The 22,396-nt window shown below is 41.0% G+C and overlaps 1 protein-coding gene and 1 long non-coding RNA gene across 2 annotated transcripts in view; both read left to right on the top strand.

Annotated features, from left to right (window-relative positions):
• Positions 1-22,396, top strand: part of LOC121197041 — a 135,288-nt gene that overhangs the window by 64,823 nt on the left and 48,069 nt on the right. The window lies entirely within an intron of this gene.
• cldn11a (claudin 11a) lies at positions 15,465-19,557 on the top strand. The gene is made up of 3 exons (XM_041060395.1): positions 15,465-15,906; positions 16,182-16,346; positions 18,003-19,557. Exons 1-3 carry the CDS (start codon positions 15,681-15,683, stop codon positions 18,266-18,268), a joined length of 657 nt encoding a protein of 218 aa, XP_040916329.1. The 5' UTR covers positions 15,465-15,680; the 3' UTR covers positions 18,269-19,557.

The raw sequence follows: 22,396 nt of genomic DNA on the forward strand, positions 1-22,396 counted from the left end.
TGCTAAAGCTACAGGAGATGTTTTGAGTCAAATGCTAAAGCAGCAGAATGAGAAGAAAGCTCGTCATACCTGATTTGAACCAACGCCCCTGGGTGCTGGTCCCATGTCACTCCATTAACTTGTTTACCTCTGACAAATTTACAGCCTGCCTTTCAAATACTTGGCCAGGAGACACATCCCAAAGCAGTAAATGTTTTGTTTTCCCTTCAACATTTGTTGAAATGGAAACTCAAGCAGGACAAATCTCGAGGCAGTGTTGTCCAGTCTCCCTTCTCCCATTTTGTTTGTTTCCTAGGCTGTGGAGTAGAGATTTGATTTGGATTTATCATACTTGCAATGTGAACCTTTGGCAATACTTCAAAATTCTCAAGATTCTCAGTGGCGCAATGCGTTTGTCTTATGACCATGGGTCTAAATTATTTTAAATTTGTTTTTGAGTCACCGTGTATGTCAGATGGCCCTAAATCATGTTTACATCTTATCCTCTAATTAGTATCACAGTCAGAGCTGTAACAAATTCAAACCTTTTTTTTTTGTTCTTGTTGTAATTGGGAGCAAAATATTGCACCATAGTGGTTGAAATCATCCAAAATTGACCCATAATCCAACAGTGAACTGATAAATGATGAATAGCTGAATGTGTTCTACTTCTTCCACTCGCTGTTAGCCATGCACAGTTTGAAGCACTGTGAATGGCTGTTTCTCACCAAAATGCTAATGTAATGTAATTTATTTAAGTACACAAGCTTGAACCTTTATAATAACTCCTTGTTCTTTGCAACTCCTGTGTAGTTCTGTACCTGTACTGCAGTACTGCTAACACCAAAAAGCATGATTTTAAAAAAAAGGAAAAAAAAAAAAAAAGAGAAATGCATAATTTTCAACTGACAATCCTCCATTAGTGATGCATCACCTTGAGGCACTGCTGTATCATTTCTTATGTATAAGACAATTTAGCTTATCGATTAGCGGTCGGTCTGCCGGGGCAGAAAACGCATGGGGACCACAGGGTCACAGGGTGTGAACTCGCCAAGGGCTCCGAAGCAAAATGATATTGCAAACTGCTGTCACCACCAGTGCATGGTGCCACCCAGGACAATGCTAACCATCTATCATACAAGCAGAGTATTAATTATAACCATTTGTAATTAAGCTCTAAAATGACATTTAGTGAATATCGATTTCACCGGAGGGAAAAATAGTCAACGCATTCCGTACATGACCAGCACAGATGAATCATGCTTATTTCTGAGATCAATGCAGTGACTCGTTTCAACTGAGATGTAATCTGTTCTACACATCCACGAATAAGTCAAGGTCATCTTTTTGAAAACAGATGGAAGATTGTGTTGTCAGTGGCCTAATATTCCTCATACCATTACCATGGCTATGACACACTACAGTGGATATCAATAAGGCCATAATCAATTTCCAGGCATCGGGCCAGTTGGAAGATGTTTATGATGTATTTTTACTATCACACTCAGAGACAGAGTAATGGCCTGCTGGGTGTGTTTGTTTCACATAGTGAACAGAGCCATTTATTGATCCACCAGTGTGAACTCACTCAGTCAGACAGACAGGAAAAATACCGATCCCAATGGATAAAAGTAGCGTCTAATGAGAAGCGTGATTCCATCCCAGTAAATCTAATTTGGGAATCTCACTTGACATTGGAAAAATTATTTGTCATCTAAATAGAATAGAGAGGCATGAAGATAAATGTGTGTGTGGGGGGGGGGTAGCAGTATGTAATATAACTGAACAGGAGAGTGAGTTGTATGCATTCAAAAGTTGTTCGTGTTTCATTCATGAGTCTTCCATCATGCTGGACCCAATTCACCGCTGGAGTTAAAAGGAATCAATAATCCTGCTATGGAAATACTGACATCAAAGACAGAAATTTCTCCAACTGTAACGAATATTAAGTAGATATGACTGACATGTACTTTAACTCTTTTGCAGCGATCCAATTAATGCCTGCAGTTCAGAAATACTTACAGCCATTTTGAGATTTAGTTTATGAACCACAGATGTAAATTTCAGCATTAAACTCACATATGACGATGCTCTTTGCGCCATAAAGCTGCGTGTTGCTTAACGCCACTGTGTTTTGTGCTCCGAGAAGCTGCGCTAGATGTAATTTATGTCCAGTGTTACCGTGCTGCATGCATTATAGGAACGATTTAGTTTCAGCTCAGCCAACAGGGAAGTTAGTTCAGACCTCATAACACCTTGGATAATAACCCTCCCAGAAAAATGACACTTGAGTCTTAGATGAATTTGCACAGTAAATAATCTGAGAATACAAGAGACACGATTTAAAAGTGCTGCGTAAACAACTTTCACAGATGATCTGATTGTCCTGAAACACCATAAAGGGGAAATTCTAAATCATCTGAAAGCCAATACATTTCTTTATGGCCATTGCTGCTTCTCTTTCTCGTGCAGTCCCTGCTCCTCATTACATTATCAAGACCTCTTTTCTCCCATACAAAACAAAATGTTCTGCTGAAGTATGTATAGTTTGACATTTTTTCTTTCTTGTTGAGATTATATGAAAAGATTGATACCATTTTCATTTCTGTACTGTAAATATGGAGCTGGAGCCAGCAGCCTGTTAGCTTAGCTTTGTTACCTTTAGACAGACAGGCTCTGTCTAAGTGTAACAAAATTTACCTTTGTGCACCTCAAAACCTCACTAATTAACACTTTATATCTTGTTTGTTTAATCCATACAAAAACAGAAGTATAAATATCTCAATTTAATAATTTACAGGGGGTTATTTCCCTGGCTGACTCAGTAACTTCCTGGAGTAAAACAAGCAAAAAACGCCTGTAGATGGGTCCTGATTATTTCACTTAATGTCAATGTAAATAAGCTTGTTTCAAGAATATTCTAGAGCGATCGTCTGCCTCTTCCTTGTGTGTTTTAAAATACTCATTTGTATTTGTAAGCAACTTTTAAAACAAGGAAACTACATTGCAAACAAGTTAAATGGTTTCTTTGTGTTACAAAAAAATACTTAAGACTAAATGGGCGTTTTACAACATATAACGAGAGCAGGGTAAAGCAGAATGGAGTGCACTTCAGCAGATCACAGTATGAGCAGAACTGGGAAGAGCAGAGCTCTGTGTCTTCCCCCCTTTGAAGAAACATTTACAATGCTTACAGCCCTCATCACAGGCTGTTATTATATGCAGATTGGTAAACATCTCAGCCTCCCTTCATTTTCTAAGCTTTCTTTACATTAAAGGGATTTACAGAAAGGGATTGAAGCTTAAAAATACAAATTCCATCAGAAAAACATGCCATCACTTAATGGTTATATATAACTCTATATTACATAAATTGTAGATGTTAAACAAATGGGATAATGAGACCTTGGAACCACTTGGGCAGCCATTTGATTCACGATGAGGAGGCTACTCCATCACTGTAAACAGCACTAATGGCTAGTTGTACTATACTGTGTCTGATTGGAAGCAAACAAGTTCTTCCTCACATAATGGCGCTGGTGAGGAATTAAGACTGCCAACTGTGTCTCAGACCTTTTCTAACGATCGTTCGTGCTTCCAGAACCCTCAATTGAATTTGGTGCTTCTTCACAAGTAAAAAAAAAGAAAAAAAAGTCTGAGACAAAACAAAACTGCTGCATTTTGGCCTTGATTGCCACATTATGCGCAGCCTGCAATTTTTCCACCACTTTGTTCACAGTTTTCATGTCAACTTCATCATCTTGTTAGCCCCCTAATTTAGTTTTGGTAGGCTGTGAAACATGGAAGCAGATAAAAGAGAGAAACAGGGAAGACTGACAGAATAAAAAATAGTACAGTAACGAATAAGGGTACAGAAGACAGAATTTTAGAATAATATACATTTGAATGGGGAAACTCAGAGTAAGTCAAATTAAAAGCTGAGTACAGTTAACTAGGGTCATAAACCACTGCACAGAATACAATTACAGCAATATGGAGGAATGCATACACCAGTACATTTCAGCATACTGAAACAGCCATAATATTATTTACCTGTGCGACCATATCTGTTGCAGGTGCAGTAGATAGGATTGGCCCCTGAATGTGGTCAGGGAGGGATTTCTTACAAAGCAATGGAGAGCTGAGATAAAGCAGATCCCTAACCTCTTTCAATACCTCTGCATATATATGGTCCACGTCAGCACTGCTGACAAAACACACAATGCTTGTGCATATGCTTGCACATAATAAATATCAGCGCACATACATGCACAAACACACAACCAAACATGCACATGAGGAATCAAATTTAAATACGCAGATGCACAAGTCCATATACGGACGCACATACACACACACACAGGCCTATACGGGCTAAGCAGCTGATGACCCTCGGCTAGCTCCACTTATCAGTCTAAGCCGGTCCTGGCTTAAGGATAAGCAAAAGGAAACCACTGGAACTGACACTTTGGATAGATTTAGGAAAAAAACTGTAACATAGAATTTCTGCAGCCATAAATGATTAACTCTGCTATTTCACAGTACGTTGTATAATTGCCTCATAAACATATAGTGTTAAATATTTGTGACTTGAGCGTGTGGACTGGCTGTGAATGCACGGTTTATGATATACAAATACATTGTAAATTGCACCCGTTGGGCTGTGGGGGATATTTTCCTTCACAGTGACACTTTTTATTACAACCGGCTGAAAAAGAAGTAGTCAAGAGCTTCCTTTGGCCCTGAGGTTTTAAATCTTACATTTGTGTATTAAATTTGCCAAAGACAGATCAGTCAGTGGATTGAATCAGAGGAGTAAAAACTGTCCTCGAATTTCTCCGCCACTTAAATCCCACATGAGCAGAACTCGCCAAAGCATCGCAGTCATTTCAGCATTGGTGAACTCGCAAATCCCTTTTCTTCTGCCTCTCGCAGCTTAGAGCTGCAGAGCGAGCGGAGTGGTGGGCTACAGCTACGAATCTCTGAGATATTCAAACACACATTTACGTGGCTGGACAGATGAAACAGCTTCTGGGCTGGTCCACTCGCAGGTAGGCCTGTGTGTGTTCATGTGGGTCTTTGTGTGTGTGCATGTGTATGTACTATACTTGTGTGAACATACATGCATGGCTGTGTTTGCATGTGCCTATTTATATGTGTATATACATCCACTGGAGTGTGCTTTTGTGTGAGACTCCGACACCATTTCCTGGTGCCTGGCTCCGTGCTGATAAGGACACGATCCTCTCAAGACTTAAACACACTGCAAATGGAAGAGACAATTAGTGCTCTGTTGTTTTACAGTCAATAAAGTTGCTGCAGCACAGTTAAAAACAGAACAGTATTGAATTAGTATGATGACAGGTCACTTGTTGTCAGTGTGGCCACTTACACAAGCTCTTTTGTAACAGGTGTGCCAAGTAGCAATTGAGCTGTTTTTAACTGAATAGTGTGGTCCACTGCCATTCAGTAATCTATGCGGTTCAGACTGGCAGCTTGAGGCTTGATTTATCCACTGCAAACTTGAACATCCAACATTAATCTCCCATGTTGGACGCCCCCCCGGTCTCATTAATTGTCAGCCCTGGCCACCTCTCCAAACACTTTTACAACAGAGAGAGTACCAAGTATCACCTGCTTTCTGTGGTTCTGAAAAACAACAGGGCCCATTTGTCATCGTAGTTACACTGTATCAGATACCAATCCATCTCCTCTTCCTAAAATACCAGATTGTTCTCTCAATTTATTCAGCCCCAGTGGGAACACCTCCCTTACTCCCCTCCTTCTTTTCCTCCACATCCCTCCTTTGCTCCCCTCCACCTTACCTCCACGCGTCTCCCCATGATTCCCCTGGCCGGCGTCAAACTGTGAATTACAAAAGTCCTTGAGAAACCCTGATTCAGACGATTCCGTGTCAGCTCTGCGGCCCTCCCACGTCTCCTTGTGATCCCTGCCCGTCCATCTATTACTTCCATTTAGACAACTCCCTCTCTGCCCTTTTTCTTCCTCCTCACCAGCTCCTCTGATACTAAATCACCTCCAACAGTTATCTCAACCTGCAGGAGGGAGGGAGAAGAAAAAGAAAGAAGAAAGAGGGCTTCAAAAGTAAAGATCCCCAGAATCTGACAAGTCTGCTAGTTGATAAATACATCAGTGGCGATCAGTTTGTAAATGCCCAGCCAGTAGTGTCCAGTGTTAATTTGAGTGTAATTTCAAGATTGCACTGCTGGACACGAACAGGATTAAATGCAAACTGATGTCTCAATCAAGAACACATCCATTCCTACATTTAATGGCTTTTGAGCCAATAGGGAAGTGGGTGTGCTGGGGCTGTATAAGCCATTACAGAGACAACAAGACTAGGTCAAAACCTAGTAAATGGCTGGACCATTCAAGGTCAATGTGCAAAACTGAGGCTGTAGTAGAAAACTGTTGTGGAACTGCTGTAAACAGCTACCTTCAATGGAAAGTAGCTAAAGCTAAATGTTGCTAGATGACCTAATGTGCTAACCAGAATATTCATGACGTCATTTTGTCATATTGGCATTCTGCTTGGTGTCAACCCTTTATCTGTTTTCTCTTACTCTTACTCTCTGCGCTCACATATACAGTAATTTAATAAAGCCGAATTCCTAATAAAGATGTTCTCATTTACATCCTTCTGTTCTTGTTGTCAGACAGCGGAACAAGTATGAAATAGTGCCTGAAACACGGCCCTTTAAATCCATTTCCAAGCTCCTGCTCTGCACTGCTAAAATCCTGATTTTAACGGACAATACTGGCAACTGGAAAGTAGCTAAGGTCTGTCCCAAAAGTTGATAGATTTGTTGCTAGGTGCTTTGTTGAAAAGTCGTTATCAGGGTCTGAAAAGACTGTAAATCTAGTGAAAAAGTTGGCAATGCCTGTAAAGGCTCCCCATGATGTAATAGAGACTGTTCTTGCCAGTTCATTTTGAAAGAGCCAATGGGGAAAGTCCAACATTCGGCCGACTGACCAGTGGTGAAACTTCATCAGTCATTCAGTCAGTCAGTGTTGCTGGTTGTTATGGCCCAGCCAAAAATAAAGAGAAGAAAGAGGGTGGCAGCTGAGTAAAGAACAAAGAAAAGAAAAACATGACGAATCAGAACCAATACTCATTTCATTTGTGCCTCGAACCTATGGGTTTTCACTCATTCCTCTTCACTGCAGTATTTTGATGGACAAGCCTCAGCAATTGTATAAAGGTGTAGTGAAATGTGTCATCTGTCTTTCCTGGTGGACCGATGTCAACCCCACTCTCATATGAAATGCTGTTTGCATGACAAATGGCCCTGGGGCGTGCCAGCCAGAGCAGATGAGGGGCAGAGGGAGGGATGCAGGCCATTTTAATATTAGGATGATGGAGACGCTGCTCTGGTTTTCCACTGAAGGGCCTGCAGCCAGATTTCTTCTTTAGAGAAATGAATTAAGCTCAGTGTCCCCCCACAGGAGACAGGAAGTTTACAGAATCTGAACAGAACGAGAACAAAACACACGCAGGTGCTGCTGTTCGTACAGAAATGATTGATGAGATGCGAGATCAGGATTTCCTTTGGCAGAATTACTCAGGCCTGTCCTGAAATTACAGTATCATCGCTCCTTGCTGCATTGTTTGGTATTCGCCTTGAGTCTGGTCTATTTCACATCAGACCTGCTGGCAACTGTGTGTGTGTTTCTGCTTGTGTGTGTGTGTGCGCACGCGCGTGTGTTTCTAATCTCTATTTATCCAGGGAAGGTTTGCTCAGCACTTAGGCTCTTTTTGCAGTAGCACTGTGCTTCGCATTTATACAGATAGTTAAAAATATTGACATCTAGGCATTTTCAAGAACAATTAGAGTTATAGTGTCAGCTACTGAACAGTTTCAATGAAGCAAATAGGGACTAAGCACCTGATAGCTGCTTCGGGACATTTAGATAGTAGTTGTAACAGGGAAGGAGAAGATTTCCTTTTTCATTTTTGTTGCCAAGGTATTCCCAGCTTGTCTTGCGATCTCAAGCGGCGACTTTCCAAATTCAAATATATTCAAAATGTGACATTACACAATCACTGCGGTCACTTCAGGACCGGCCTGAAGGGAGAATGTTTTATTGGCTGGAACTGGGTGACAAAGCCAGTCTGATCTTAAAGCGTGTGGTGTAAAAAGTCATTAGGATTAAAGACCCAATCAGATGCTAATCATCTGATCTTGGGGTACAAATTGGGGTCTTGTTTGACTGCTACAGTTGAAGCTACACAAACAAGTCAGGGAGGAGGAGGAGATATTATCCACACATGCAGTTACTGTATTCACACACACATGCAAGTGCACACAAACAGCATAAGAGGGCAGGTGTACTAGATGCCCCGCCATGGCTGACTGACTAGCTGACTGGCAAGGTCACACAGATTTTGGATGAGTATGCTGGGCATCACTGAACCCAGCGCTGACAGTGGAAGTGGAGGATGCACGTGCACACTTGCGAGCACACACACAAGCCTGTGGGGATCTCTCTCTCTCTCTCTCTCTCTCTCTTTCTCTCTCTATTGCACACAGCCCGGCACAAACAAGAAAACACACACAAACTCTCACACACACAGAGTGAGAGAGAGAGAGAGAGAGAGAGAGAGAGAGAGAGAAATGCACAAGGGCAAAGAAGCTTCCATGATTAAATTGGTTTATTTAAGAAGGGGAGAGTGGGGTTGGCAGTCAGGGAGCAAAGGCAGATAGGGGGTAAATACATTTAAATGCATTTGTATGGTTAAGCATACATATGGAATGGGGATAGAGGGGGGCAAGTTAGAGAGAAACCAATAAATGCAAGTTTTTTGAGGATGGAAGCAGGATAACAGAGGCTGAGGAACATATAGCAAAGCACCATGAGAAAACAGTGATAAGAAAGTAAGTAATGAAATAAATATTTGCAGGTAATTTATGTGTATACACAGAAATTCATATGAAACATGTATAATACCATATGAGTGCATGCCACCACACTCAAGCGCATTAACATGTACACACACACACACACACGCACATACGCAAACATTTACACACACAGTAACTGTCGGAGACAAGCGGGTGGTTAAGACTGGAGCTGTTCCCAACCGCCTCTTTGACAGGCAGCTAAACCGCATTAGCAGAAACAATGGAGCACACAATCTCTTTCACGTTCCCTGTAGAATCCCAGAGAGGGGTAGTGGGGTGAGAGGATGGAGATTTAGCCTAATATACGTGGGGAGGCTGGGGCTTTGGCATGACCCTGTTTCCACACGCCTGTCTGTCAGCTGGTAATTGAGGAATAGCAAGGTATAGGCCTGAGTGCCTGAGTCAGTGGGTAAGTAATGATCTTATTGGGTCATTGACCCCTGTCCATTATATTTAATATAATCTGACTAATAAATAATGAAATTCACCTATGAGGCAGTCCTGGAGTGGATCAGCACTGATGCCAGTGTGTCAGCATTCATACTAAAAAGTGTCGATTGCTGCCTCTTTGAAAGGCAGCAAAAGCCAGCCAATTCCCACAGACCAGCTACAGCTGTTTTAAGAGTCTAAATGACCACGGAACCTGTCTGTCAGCCTGCCTGTCTGTCTTTGCAGCATAACACTGAAACCTTATCATCTTACAAATTTAACATAGTGAACTTGTTGGCAAACATCTGCCTATTTACATATCCAGCAGAGATGCAGTTACCTTTGAATGAATTTGCAAGTCCAGCTCTCTTTGTGTGATGTCTGATGTTGTTGTTGATGTTGTTGATGATGTTGATGATGGTGCAGGGCAAGTAGTGTTCAGTCAGCAAGTAGTGTTTTTCCTGAAAACAGACTCTGTATTGTGACTGAAAATGAGATTGATGAGAGCAGTGAGACTGAACCAAACAGTCAAGTGTGGGCCATAAAACCAAAACAATGAGCTGAAAGATGCTAAAGTGCTTTGTAGAGCTGAGGAGACCAACAGAAGGATTCTCTGTAGGTTTAATTAGTGCAAAAATATTAATTAGTGCAGCTTCAAAGAATTTGAGGAGATAGTCCTACAGCGCTGGAGTGCTGCAGGAAACATGACTAGTCTGACTATGCCCAAAGTTCAGGTTTTTTAATTTGTGGGTGTAGAAATGATCTTTTCTGGCTAGGTTTTTCCCCTGTTTAAAGCTTTTATGCTAAGCTAAGCTAAACACCTCCGGACTCCTGCTCCATATTTAACCAACAGACATGAGGTTGATGTCAGTCTCCTGTTATCACTCTTGAAAAGTAGGAGAATAACAGTGTTTTCCAAAAAATGTTCAACTATGCCTTTAACTAATGTAATGTAATATTATTGTCCACATATGGCCCAACTTCAACTCAGTCCAGGACTGCAGAGCCTCTCATCAACATGATATACGAGTCATGACACATCTCCCTCTCCTCATATCTCTCCATCTCTCTCTCTCTCTGTCTCACTGCCCAACACATTCCCATCTCCTATATTAGATAATGCACAGCCCACCACGTAAAGAGCAATAGATTATTCTATTCCTGGTGACAACAGAGGAGAAAAGGGGAGGGGAGGAGGATTATAAAGAGCAGAATGATGAGGAGGCTAATTTAAACAGTTTGAAAATGCTGGAGAGGGAGAGGAAAAGAGAGGGATAGGGGGATAGAGAGAGGGAAGGAGGGAGTTAAGGCTTAATGGAAATAAGTTTATGTGGTAAGGTGCCAACTGTCAGGGAGTTTTAAAATATGTTTATATATGAGAGTTTCAGAACATGTATTTTGGAAAACAAAGTGCCCCTTTCCTAATCCACTCTCCTCACCCCTGCTACCTACGTAAATCTCTTCCCAGCACTAATGAACCATTATGACAAATTCTGAGAGTGTATTTACTATGTTGACAGAGGCTGCGCTCCTCAGTCCCGGAGGGCCAGAAAGAGTTATATATCACCTTTTTTTTCACTCGTCTTCCCCTGCCTCTGTCTCCTTCTCTGTTTTTAGTTGTAACTCTCTCTCTCTCCCACTTAGCCATATGGGGAATGACACGCGTATCTCTCATCTTCTCCCACAGAGCGACAGGGCTGCGCCGCACTGTTATGTTCTGTGTGGTATATAGTTAGCAGAGCCTGTGGTGATGTATTGAGTGTAATGGCCAACAGTGTTTGTTGAGATTAATTGATACTAATTGCTAACACAGTTAGCTGTGAGTGATGGCTGCTACACCACAGACACACTGGAGGATTAGACACAAATCAAGTTGCGACTCGGCTCCCGCTGCAGCAACACGCTCCGTCTGTTCTTTCATCTACAGTGCAGGCTGAAACAAAAGAGATGCGTGTGGAACCATAAAGCAACACTTTGGCCGCAAGCGAGATGTGAGCTTTACTGGAGGGTTTTGTTCTGAACTGTGACATCCATTTGACAGCTGCGATGGTAAATAATGACTGCTGCTATTCAAGTAGAGTTAACTGTCGGGTATTAGCCCTGTTATCTGTTTAAAAGTTACAAACTGTGAGCAGACACAGCAGTTTGGAAAAGAAAAAGAACACGCAAGCAGGGTACCCTAAAAAGTCACCTCCTCTTAAAAAAAATGATATTGTCATGCAAATGTTAACGTTGAAGAATCAGCCAGAAAGTGCATTATGCATTCCAAACAGGAGATAGACAGCTCAGATAGCAAAATTATGACAGGAGGTGATGTGAACGATGGATATGCATTTCGCAAGAGAGAAGAAGATTTAAGTTTAATCCATCTTAATCGTGTCTATGCAAAATCCGGACAAGAGATGCTTGTTAACACCAGGCATAGAGCCAGGGATATAAAATAATTTTCACCAGTATAACTAAGAAGCAACTTAAATTTGGTGGAAGCTCTGAGCCAAAGTACATTTGCAGTCTAGAAATGTCAGCAAAAACTATGCCAAAATTCCCCTAATAGGGCTCTGTTTTACTCGCCAGAACCAGCATAATTTATTGAGCACTGAGTATTTCTTTGTGAACTACATGCTGTTAAACAACCACCAGACCCACAAAAGCCCGACACGGGCGGCTCGTGTGGAAAGAAAGAATCAGAACTTGCGAGCGGAATTGATTTTCTTGTTTCAAATTATGAGAAACACTAATCCAGAGGGCGTCTTTGGAAACAGCAATTGCAGGTACTCATAAAGAGTTTAGTTCCCAAATGAGACGCCGCAAATTTAACTTTGTAGACCAGGTGATGTTTCATGAGTTTCAGAGTTAGATGATGAACATGTTTTTGTCCCCAACATCTCAATTGTGTAGCATTTTGACAGAAACCTCATCAGCTGAAGTCACGTCACTGCTGCAGTGTAGCATAAACTGATCTTCCACTCCTCGGCTTCTGCGTCCTGTTAATCACAGAATGTGACTTGACAAGTGTTTGAAAAAGTACCAATCATTCCCCTAGGCCAAGATGACTCATCCAGTATGGCTGCCACTCCATCACAGTGGGCTGGCCTAAAAAGGTTCCCTTCTTCCTCCAGTCATTCTGTCACTGCTCCCCTTCACCTCCCTGCTCAACACATATTTTCTTTGACTGCACCCCCACCTCTGGACTGGACCACAGATCTTGGTCTTTGGAGACAAACAGTGTGTCATTGCTCCTCATCTATTTCAGCTGCCTGATTGACAGCTCTGACAGCACGAAGGGTTGGAGAGGAGTTACGCTGCTGTGCTTCCCCTCCCTGCCGCTCAATCATGTTTTAAAGTTTCTGCTGTGTGCAGATGACCCATTCACCCGCACACACAGTCTACATGCACTGCTGCCCCCTTGGTCCCTCCCCAGGAGGGTTAAAATCCCATCATCCCTCTGTGTCGGCGTCGCTGTTGCAATCCTCACCCCATTAACATAATATTCCCATTCCCTTGCCGCCTCACTCCTCCCGTATCAGACAAACTGCTCTGGGAATCATAGTGGGATATGCCCTGCTCACTCTCACTCTACTTCTTTGACTGTCTCTATTTCTTTTTGCTCTCATGCACACACAATCATTCACTCACTCCCTCTTACTATTTCATATCTTTGATTCTGTTCCTCAAATCTATCTATCTATCTATCTATCTATCTATATATATATCTATATATCTATCTATCTATCTATCTATCTATCTGCACAAACAACTCTATTAGAGTTCAGTGGTTCAGCGGTTGTTAGGAAAGAGAGAGATATATGAATGAGCTGCAGAGTAACAGTGGGAGAGATGAAGTGTAACACTGTCTGTTTACATGGCTGACTGGCTCAAACCACTTACCCCAATGATCCATAATGTGTTTGTATCTTACCGCTTTTGCTCTAGATGTGACACACACATACACACAGACACACAAACTCATATGCACAGTGTCCATGGGGAAAAAGCTCTCCCACAGTTCTTGATGCCAAGTTTTCAATTTGGTTCTTTTTTCTTTTTTTTTTTTTTTTTTTACTTTTTGACACTCAGCATGCCACACGTGTACATTAATAAATTTTAAACCCAAGCCCAACAGTTTTTCGGTGAAAGCACAGACTAATTGCCATAAGACATGTAATAATGATCATCATCCATGAATGTCAGCAGGGTTTGGTGTGGAGCTCTGACCAGAGCTCCAGTACGTACAGAAATCCAGTAAGTGCCTGCAGTTTTACATCTAAGCAACTAGCTTTAGTAAAACTCATCTCAAAGAATTATACAGCATAAATATTGATTTACAACAACTTGTAGTCTGTTTTAAAACACAACAAAGCTACACTAAGTGACCAAAATTCAATAACTCCTGCTGCGGATCCACAGTAAAAGCCATAATTGATTATCTTCAGCTGAAAGCGTTCACTTTGGGGTAGCTACAGAAAATACTGAGCATGTATGAACAAGATACCGTTCCATTACCTCTAAACTGCTGGCTTCAACTTTTGTTTTCCAGCAGCTTTTTGACCTGCTGATACACTGTAGTCTCTTTCTTTCTTTATATATTTTCTTCCCCATTCACTGCAGCTGGTTGAAAGAAAATGCATTAGATTTTGAAATGAAAGGTAAGGTAATGCTGTTAGAATGCACCACTGAAGTGAAAAATTGCAGACACTCCAAGCAAATTACAATGACCTGAAAACTGCAATAGATGCGTTGAGATGAATATTGATTATGTTTAGGTATCTTATTCTGGGCTGGAATTGTTCTCATCCACATAACAAAACAGACCAGATTTCATGCTTTTACCTGATTAATTAACTGATCTGAAACGGATCAGAATAATGCCACTTTTACCAAGTGGTTTAACCATAGCCTTGTATATGACCAGATAATGCACAAGAGCAATGAGCAAAACAAGAGAGGAAATGGGCCAAACATGCCATTACAGACCGTGACCTTGTGCAACTCTCTGAAGCGTCTCAGTCTGTCTCTGTCTTCCTCTTAGACTGATTGCTATGCAGCTGCCACTGGGCTGATGTGAGTGATGGAGGACTTACTTAACTCCATCCAGCAAGAAGGAAACACTATGTCCTACAACACCTGAATGTCAACTGTAGACCACTGCTGTGCTATATCACCCTCTGTTGGTGTTTTGGAGAATAGAGCAATGGTTTCAATATGTGGAGGCATCCAGCAAGACACACGCACCAGTTGCTCACTGGCTACCTCAGTGCAAATATGCACATAACATAACTTTTCTTGGGCAAGTGAAACTACTTCACAAGTTTAGAGTTGCTTAATTAGTGCTGACACGCTGGACCACATACTGCATGGTAAGACAGTAGAGTAAACAAAAACAGGATTGTGGTATACATTAAAGGTCATTCATAACTGTTGTGTAGTGCAGTGTATTGTGGGTGATTAATTGCTTGGACAGTGACCATGTGCAAAATATAGCAGACTTGGTAACTACCTGCACTGTGTGTGCATGTGTGTGTTCATGTTCATGAAGAGGCACATTTACTCACTACGTCATACTTCTACTCCATACCATTATAGTGGAAGATATTGCACTTTTTGCTCCGTTAAAGCTGTAGTTGGTACAGCAGATGTAGTATTACAATGCAGATTACGAATTTATATAGATTAATACAGTACGTACAGCACACGTTCAATAGTTCAAACTATATCTCCACTTCAATCAGCTATATTACAATAATATACGCCATTGAAATATATGCAGGAAAGGGGTCATTCTAAATTATGTGTGATTTTACTTTTGATATGTAATAAACATTTAATGGGTAACTTTTATTTGTTACATTCCTGCTCTTGCTACCCACTCTGACCAGCTGGACCAGTAGATGGCAGCAGACTTCTTGTTACATTTACACCCAGTTAGTCTGCACAGGCTTTACTGAGTCATTTGATCTGAGTAAGGAGCTTTGCGCTCCAACTTTTTGGAGAGACTGTACAAGTCTTTTTTTTTTTGGTCCATATAAGCCAAGTCTCTGATTGGCTGGAAGTTTTGTAGTACTTTTTTTCCCCTTACTGAACTTCCCCATATAAAACCTATGATGATGTGAAAGCTTTGGTCTTTGGAGTGCGCAACAGAGCCCGATTGATGGAACTACTGAGGTGGAGGAGAAAAGTAAACTTTAACACTGGATTAACTTGTATGGTGGAATATCAGTTCTAATATTATAGTTCAGGCTGTGTTATACCACATTTTGGTTAATTTTGTCAGGCAACTCCAACTTCAACTTTAACATTTCTAACGGTTTCTGAACTCGGGACAAGCGATCTTTACGCACAGTTTGCGCCATGGCGAACTCGTGTCTCCAACTGAGCGGCTTTCTCATAAGCTGCCTCGGCTGGCTGTGTATAGTAATCGCGACAGCCACCAACGACTGGGTGAATATGTGTAAATACGGTTTGAACACCTGCAAGAAGATGGATGAGCTAGGAGCCAAGGGACCGTGGGCGGACTGTGTCATCTCCACAGGATTATACCACTGCGTCTCCCTTACGCAGATCCTGGACCTGCCAGGTATTAACTTTTTTTGTGTTCATACCTGTAACAACAAAATGGTTTTATACAGTATAGATATACTTTTGAAAATACTCACTTAATGTTATGCAGTTAGTTACATCGTGTTGTTTCCACCATTTGTTCTCTTTGCAGTCCTACATCTTTTCTTTCAAAATCTAAAATCAGACATTCATATTTATTTCTGAGTTATCCATTGATGTGTCAGAGTAGTTTGTGAACTCAAGTTATTCATCTGTCTACTATCATATGTAACAGTATATGTGTTTCTACAGCCTACATCCAGACGACTCGTGCACTGATGATCACAGGTTCAATCCTGGGTCTCCCAGCAGTGGGAATGCTCCTCATGTCCATGCCCTGCATCAGCCTTGGCAACGAACCGCAGAGCTCCAAGAACAAACGCACCATCTTGGGAGGAGTGCTTATATTCATAGTCGGTAAGAGGCTCAGCTTTGTTTTATTCACGAAGGGCAAATTAAAGAAGTTAGTGGACAAAACCTGAATGTCATGGCGAGACAATGTAAATCATTGCAGGTCAGATTGTTTTGCACTCGCATGCACACACCAAGATCTCTTCCTGACACTGACCTCTTTTAACCCCAACTCAAATGCTTACAAGCTGCTGAGAGCAGAGGATGTTGAATATGATTGTCTTCCTCTCTAGGGTGCACACATATGCACACACTCACTCACACTCACACACACACACTTATATTTTCCTGTTCCACTGAACCCTTCCCCCCCAGATCCCATCACATTCCTCTCCTCCACCTACTCTCATCCACACCCTGCCTTTGTCCTCAACCACATGGAAACTCACTGCATGAACTGCCCATTTTACAGTGCTTAAAAATATTTAACTGGTGCTGCAGCATTTTCCAACGCCCGTCCCTCAAATAAAATTTTCACCTGTGTCAGTGTTTGACTTTTGCACCGTCCATTTGTCATAGCAAAACTATTTCCCACATGTGCAGTATATCCCTAAGTCACAAACATCACCTAATGACTACACTGTAATTCTGCGCACACAAAATAGCTAAAGCTTTTACTCAGTTAAGAGATTTTCTGTTTCGTTCTCAGGAAAATGTTTATCAGGGAGGATTTATTTGTGTGCTTGTTTACAGAATTGCACTTTCACTGCCTCCATACTGGCAGCAAAAAGCCTCCCAGCAACAATTAGTTTCAGTCCAACTTTAATTATTTTTGCTTACATTATCCTCTGAAGCATCACTTGGGAAGTTTTCAGTCCACACATTATTTTTGGATTCTGTTTGCATTCAGAATTTATTGGTGGTAAAATGACTTAACACTGTTATTCCGTGTTAGCCTCTGATGCATACTGGCAAAAATCCAACATATACTACAGTAGATGTGTCCCAGTCGGATGTAGGGGAGTTCAATATTTGTACAGGTCTTGAATGAGGCTAAGCCCTTGTTCTGTAGTTCAAGGCAAAGCTTATATAACACCATTTAGTCTTACTGATCACTAATATTATTCTACCCATTCTTTCTTTCAGTCTGTCATTCCTTTGTGTCCTGCATGAATGAATATAAAAATATATAATAAAACTGCAAAGCTTTATTTTTGAAACTCTTCCTCTGTTCTTGTTCTAACTTTTGTATCATAAGTAAGAATAAGAACATTAAAATGCTAAATATTTTTTCCCATCCATCTGTTATCTATCTTGTTACATCTTTTTTGGGTCTGTGTTTGTACAGCTACTGTATGTGTAAGGTTATACAGTATGTGCTTGTATCCCACAGTGAGTCTGTCTGTGAAGACTGTGGAGACACACTTCCATGTGTATCTGTTCTGTGTACTCATGCCAGCACAAAATTATTCATCTAGCTGAGCCCTGATCGGGCTCATCCAGAATTTTGCATCTTAAGTTTTATTACGTAGTTTGTATTTAAAAAGCAGCCCTGTGGGATGATCGTGAATACGCATGTGAACTCCTTACATTCAACCGCACCGTTTTGCATCACAAATTTCTCTCTATATATTTTAAAATAACTTATATATGTGTTTATGTTGACATAAGTTGCACTCTTTGATATTCCCAGTTTAACAGTTTTTCCCCCTCTTTCCTCAGCTTTGTGTGGAATGGTATCTACGGTCTGGTTTCCCATTGGGGCCCACCAGGAGCATGGCCTCATGTCATTTGGCTTCTCTCTCTACACTGGCTGGGTGGGCACTATTTTCTCCCTGCTGGGTGGGTCCATCCTCACCTGCTGCTCATCAGAGTCCTCCTCCTCCCGCTCCTACCAGGACAACAACCGCTTTTACTACTCCAAACAGGGAGGAGGCAACCCGCCAGCCGCCTCCTCCACCAATCACGCCAAGAGCGCCCACGTCTGAGCTGGAAGAGATTCTGCATCCCATGTGGATGTGTAGGGGACTGTATCTGGTTTGTATATAGAGACATATACACAAGAGCACACAAATACACACATTCACATTCAGTACACTAACAACTACATGCAAACCTAAGAGCAGGAGACACAGTCAGTCACGTTGGTTTATGTAAAGGAAAATACAGGGAAAATTCTTGAATCAGCACAAAGACATACATAAAAGTGACATTCACACATCCAAACACACCAAGACTGTTTTTTGTCGGAGCTCTTTCTTCGCCAGTGGATTGTTTTTGAATTACAGAGCTCATCTTTCAGCCTCCTCACGTTGGGCGTTGTGTGGACTCACCTCACTGTTATATAATTTTACAAGCTTCTGAGTAACTGCCTGCAAAGCAGCCTGAAGTCCTAATCACCTGAGGCCTTGTGGAATGAAATATCGATCTTCTATATTACTTCTATTTTTCTATTGTGCACTAAGAGATGAAATCTTATGAGTGCTTTTGTTGATAAATCTGTTTTTTTAAGTCATATAACACCATGATGTGTTGTTTTGATAAGAGCAGGGTATGACAGTACTATTTTGGAATTGAAAATATGTTCATTAGCATTGTTTATGTACATTGATTTTTCCTTGACAGTATTGTACAACACTCTAGTGCATTTGTCTCCTGAGTGATAGGCTTGATTAAAAAAAAAACAAAAAAACAAAAAACCCCGTAGCACTGTTTTTTCCTAGCCTCTGCAGGATGACAGATGATGATGGGAACATAAATTTCACAGGAAAGCTCTAACCAGCAGTTTTACTGTCTGCATTAGGTCTTAGTTGTGCACAAACTTGGCAAAAATAAATTATTACCTATTACAACAAAGCTAATAAAACAAAATTTTCATCTTTTGTCCGTAACTAATAGTCTAGTTGTGATCTAATCGTGATATTTAATAATCTAAAGTAGCTTACGCATTTCTCTTTGACTAACTTGCTTCTGTTTTAAGTTTGGAAAAAACTGAATGACAAAATCAAAGCTTATCCTGTAACTATGTAATTATAAATTTCCATTTAAGGTCTGTAGTTAAAAGTACATTTCACAAAAAAACATCAGTATTACGTAGATTAGCTTCTCTTGAATGAATATGATGACTTGAATGTTCAATATCTCAAAAGTGCTCTGAGCACAGTCGGAACCTGATATTCCCAAACTGAAGAAACCTGATATTTCCGTACAGAAGCAGTATTAGCCGGTTATTTATTGTTTCACTGATGTGCTATCGTTTGATTTTCTAGAATAAAGATAAAACAATCAAAACTGGCTTTGCCTTGAGTCTGTCACACTGCGATGATAAGATGTTCTCATCTCACATAACACAACAAATGCAGCAAACAGAAGGTGGATGATGTATGTGTCGTGTGCGTGTGTGTGTCTGTGTATGATATACGGTAATCACTACCCTGGAACAACCTGTCTGTTATGGTTCTTATTGTAGATTGACAACTCGGTGTGTCGTGCAAGTGTCGGTGTTTGTGTGAAACTAAGCTGAGAAGAATGAGAAAACATGAATTGTTACTGATGCAGCATATCTGTGACGTTGCTCACTGACCTTGAGTTAGGTCCTCGTGAGGACACTGTACAGGCCCCTCCCCTGCCAACCACACAAATGCCCACACATAAATACACACACACATACACACAGTGTGCAACAGAGAAAGATAATTGTGTCCAGTGTGTGGCTGACTGTGTGCTTCTCTGTCCATATCAAGGTCACTGAGTCACATCGCAGATATTACATGATACTGTGGAAACAATATGTGCTCTCATTGTCCTCAGCTTATCTTCAATCCCACACAATCAGACACTCTCAGTTACTGTATTTCTACACATCACTCTGTCACTTTACACTACGTGTTTCTGAAATTCCTGGCAAGCCCGCGTGCGTGCAGGTGTGTGTCTGTGTGTGATCGCGTCGGTGTTTGTATTCCCTGAAATGTGATGCTGTTCCAGGCATAGAGCCATTCAGTCCACAGGAGACCAGTGGGAGGGTAGTGGGCATCCAAGCTGTCCTGTATTGCTGAAAGAGGCTTGTAGTGTTGTGATATAACATGCTAACGCGTTGTTGTCTAGTTGCTGTCTGTCAACAAAAACAAAAAAAGTTGACAAAGTCCAAGTCAACAAAAAAAAGAATCTATTTTTCTTTTAAACTCCTTTAAACTCTTGGATGTTCTCACACACCAGCCTCATTACTCTGTGATATTCAATCCTTTCCAGCAATTATTTTCTGATTAAGTATTTGATTTTCTTTTCTCGTGTATCCGCAGTCTATCAACCTGGCTTGTCTATTTCTACTTCCTCTCAGAACACCATTCAGCAACTCTCAGAGAACTTTCATGAACTTTTTCCCTCCCACTGTGTGTGTGTGTGTGTGTGTGTGGCTGGAAGGAGCAAAAATCAAAGCGCTAATGTTAGAGCTGTGAGTTTCCATGTGAAAAGGGAGTGAAAGTGAAGCCCTTTTATCAAAACACAGTTGTGTTCTGGTTTACTGAAGCTACACAGTGATAGGACTTTGATTGTTTTGTTTTTTCTCACAGTTTGATTGTTGATACTGGAGTGTGAGAAACACAAAAACTTGCTAATAACAACTGATATTTCTATCTTTTAGATTTCCAATGAACACCATTGCAACTGTGTGAGTGATGTGCGTATGATATTTGCCTGGTTAAAGCAAGTTTGGCATTTTGGGACAAGCATTTATCCGCCCTCTTCCTAAGAATATGATGAGAAAATCAAGGCCACTCCCATGTGCAATAAGTATGGAGAGATGGTTAGCCTACCTTAGCTTAAAGAATGAAAACAGCTAGCCTGGCTCGCTACTGCTGTATTAATACCTGTAAAACTCATTGATTAACACCTTGTAGTGACTTCATGCATAGCACCATTGCATAAGTGTATATGCATGTTTGTGCACATTCATCTTGTGTGTGAACAAATGACCAAGGCTTTTTTTGGTATTTGCAATAAATAACTTTCATTGTTGCATGGAAGCGATATCAACAACTCAGCAAAAACAGTGCACCCAGGAGCAAAATAACCACACATATGGAAGAAACCATTAAAAATCAACATAAAAAACAACTACATTATACAGCTTTGTGCCAAAATATACAGAAGAGAAAAGGAATATCTAGTTGTTGCGAGAGAAGCCAATCTCAACAAGTCCGAAACACACACACCGACTGGACACTTGGCCACAGCGAACACAGAGCACAGGAAGAACATGGCACGCCTTCTCCGAGACAAAATAAACAAATAGTAGCTGACTTTAAAAGCAATAGTGGCAAGATTTGATTATGCTTGTAGTTTACCCTTTATAGAATCGTATTAAAATAGTTTCTGCATGTTCTCTGTAGTACTCTTACTCCTAAACCTTCTACGGTCCTATTGGCATCTAGAGCAACCATTTCGAAATCCTTCAAAGGTAAGGATTAAGGTTTATAAATGAGCCTTATCTTTCTAGAGAGACTACAGTTGTTAAAAATATAGTTTTAGCAGATTCTCCCAGGCCTCCTTGTGATTAAACAAAAACACAGAAAGTGAAGGCTGATTAACTCCACCCAGCTCTTTTGTGCATGCCTACCCCAGGAAGGTCTGTGGATCGGAAACAGCTGTAGAAAAATACTTTTCTTTTAGATCACGCCTCCTTTAATGTTGTACTTTTTTCTGTCTGTCATATCAGTGCTGGATGAACACATCGGACGCAGTCACTGGAGTCTAGTCTAATACTTTCAATCTTTCAATGAAATACTTAGCAATTAGGATTTTTTTTCAAAATAATCATTGCACTGTTGACTAAAGTCACTGTGAGGAAAAAAAAAAACTCAGTCTTCTTGTGATAAACTGACATTGGTAGCTTATTAGCAAGAAAAATCATTAGCTCTGTTTTATCTTAAGTGTTCTCTTTGAAGAAACTACAGTCTCCTGTACGTGAAAAGTAAACAAACATCGTGGACTTTGGCTTGCAGAGGTTGTGGTGCATAAAAGGGATATACAGGAAGTAGGTATACTGTAAGTGATTGAGAGAAGATGTGAGAGAAGTCCTCCCAACACCCGTGCGTTTGCTACATGTTCTATTCCCTTTC

This window comes from Toxotes jaculatrix, chromosome 17 (assembly GCF_017976425.1).
Source record: "Toxotes jaculatrix isolate fToxJac2 chromosome 17, fToxJac2.pri, whole genome shotgun sequence".
In the NCBI taxonomy this organism is placed as follows: domain Eukaryota; kingdom Metazoa; phylum Chordata; class Actinopteri; family Toxotidae; genus Toxotes; species Toxotes jaculatrix.

Excerpts from the sequence above, each read along its gene's own strand:
- cldn11a (XM_041060395.1), top strand. The coding sequence starts at position 15,681 with ATGGCGAACTCGTGTCTCCAACTGAGCGGCTTTCTCATAAGCTGCCTC. Across the intron at positions 15,907-16,181 it reads GCAGATCCTGGACCTGCCAG|CCTACATCCAGACGACTCGT; the intron begins GTATTAACTTTT and ends GTGTTTCTACAG. Across the intron at positions 16,347-18,002 it reads AGTGCTTATATTCATAGTCG|CTTTGTGTGGAATGGTATCT; the intron begins GTAAGAGGCTCA and ends CTCTTTCCTCAG.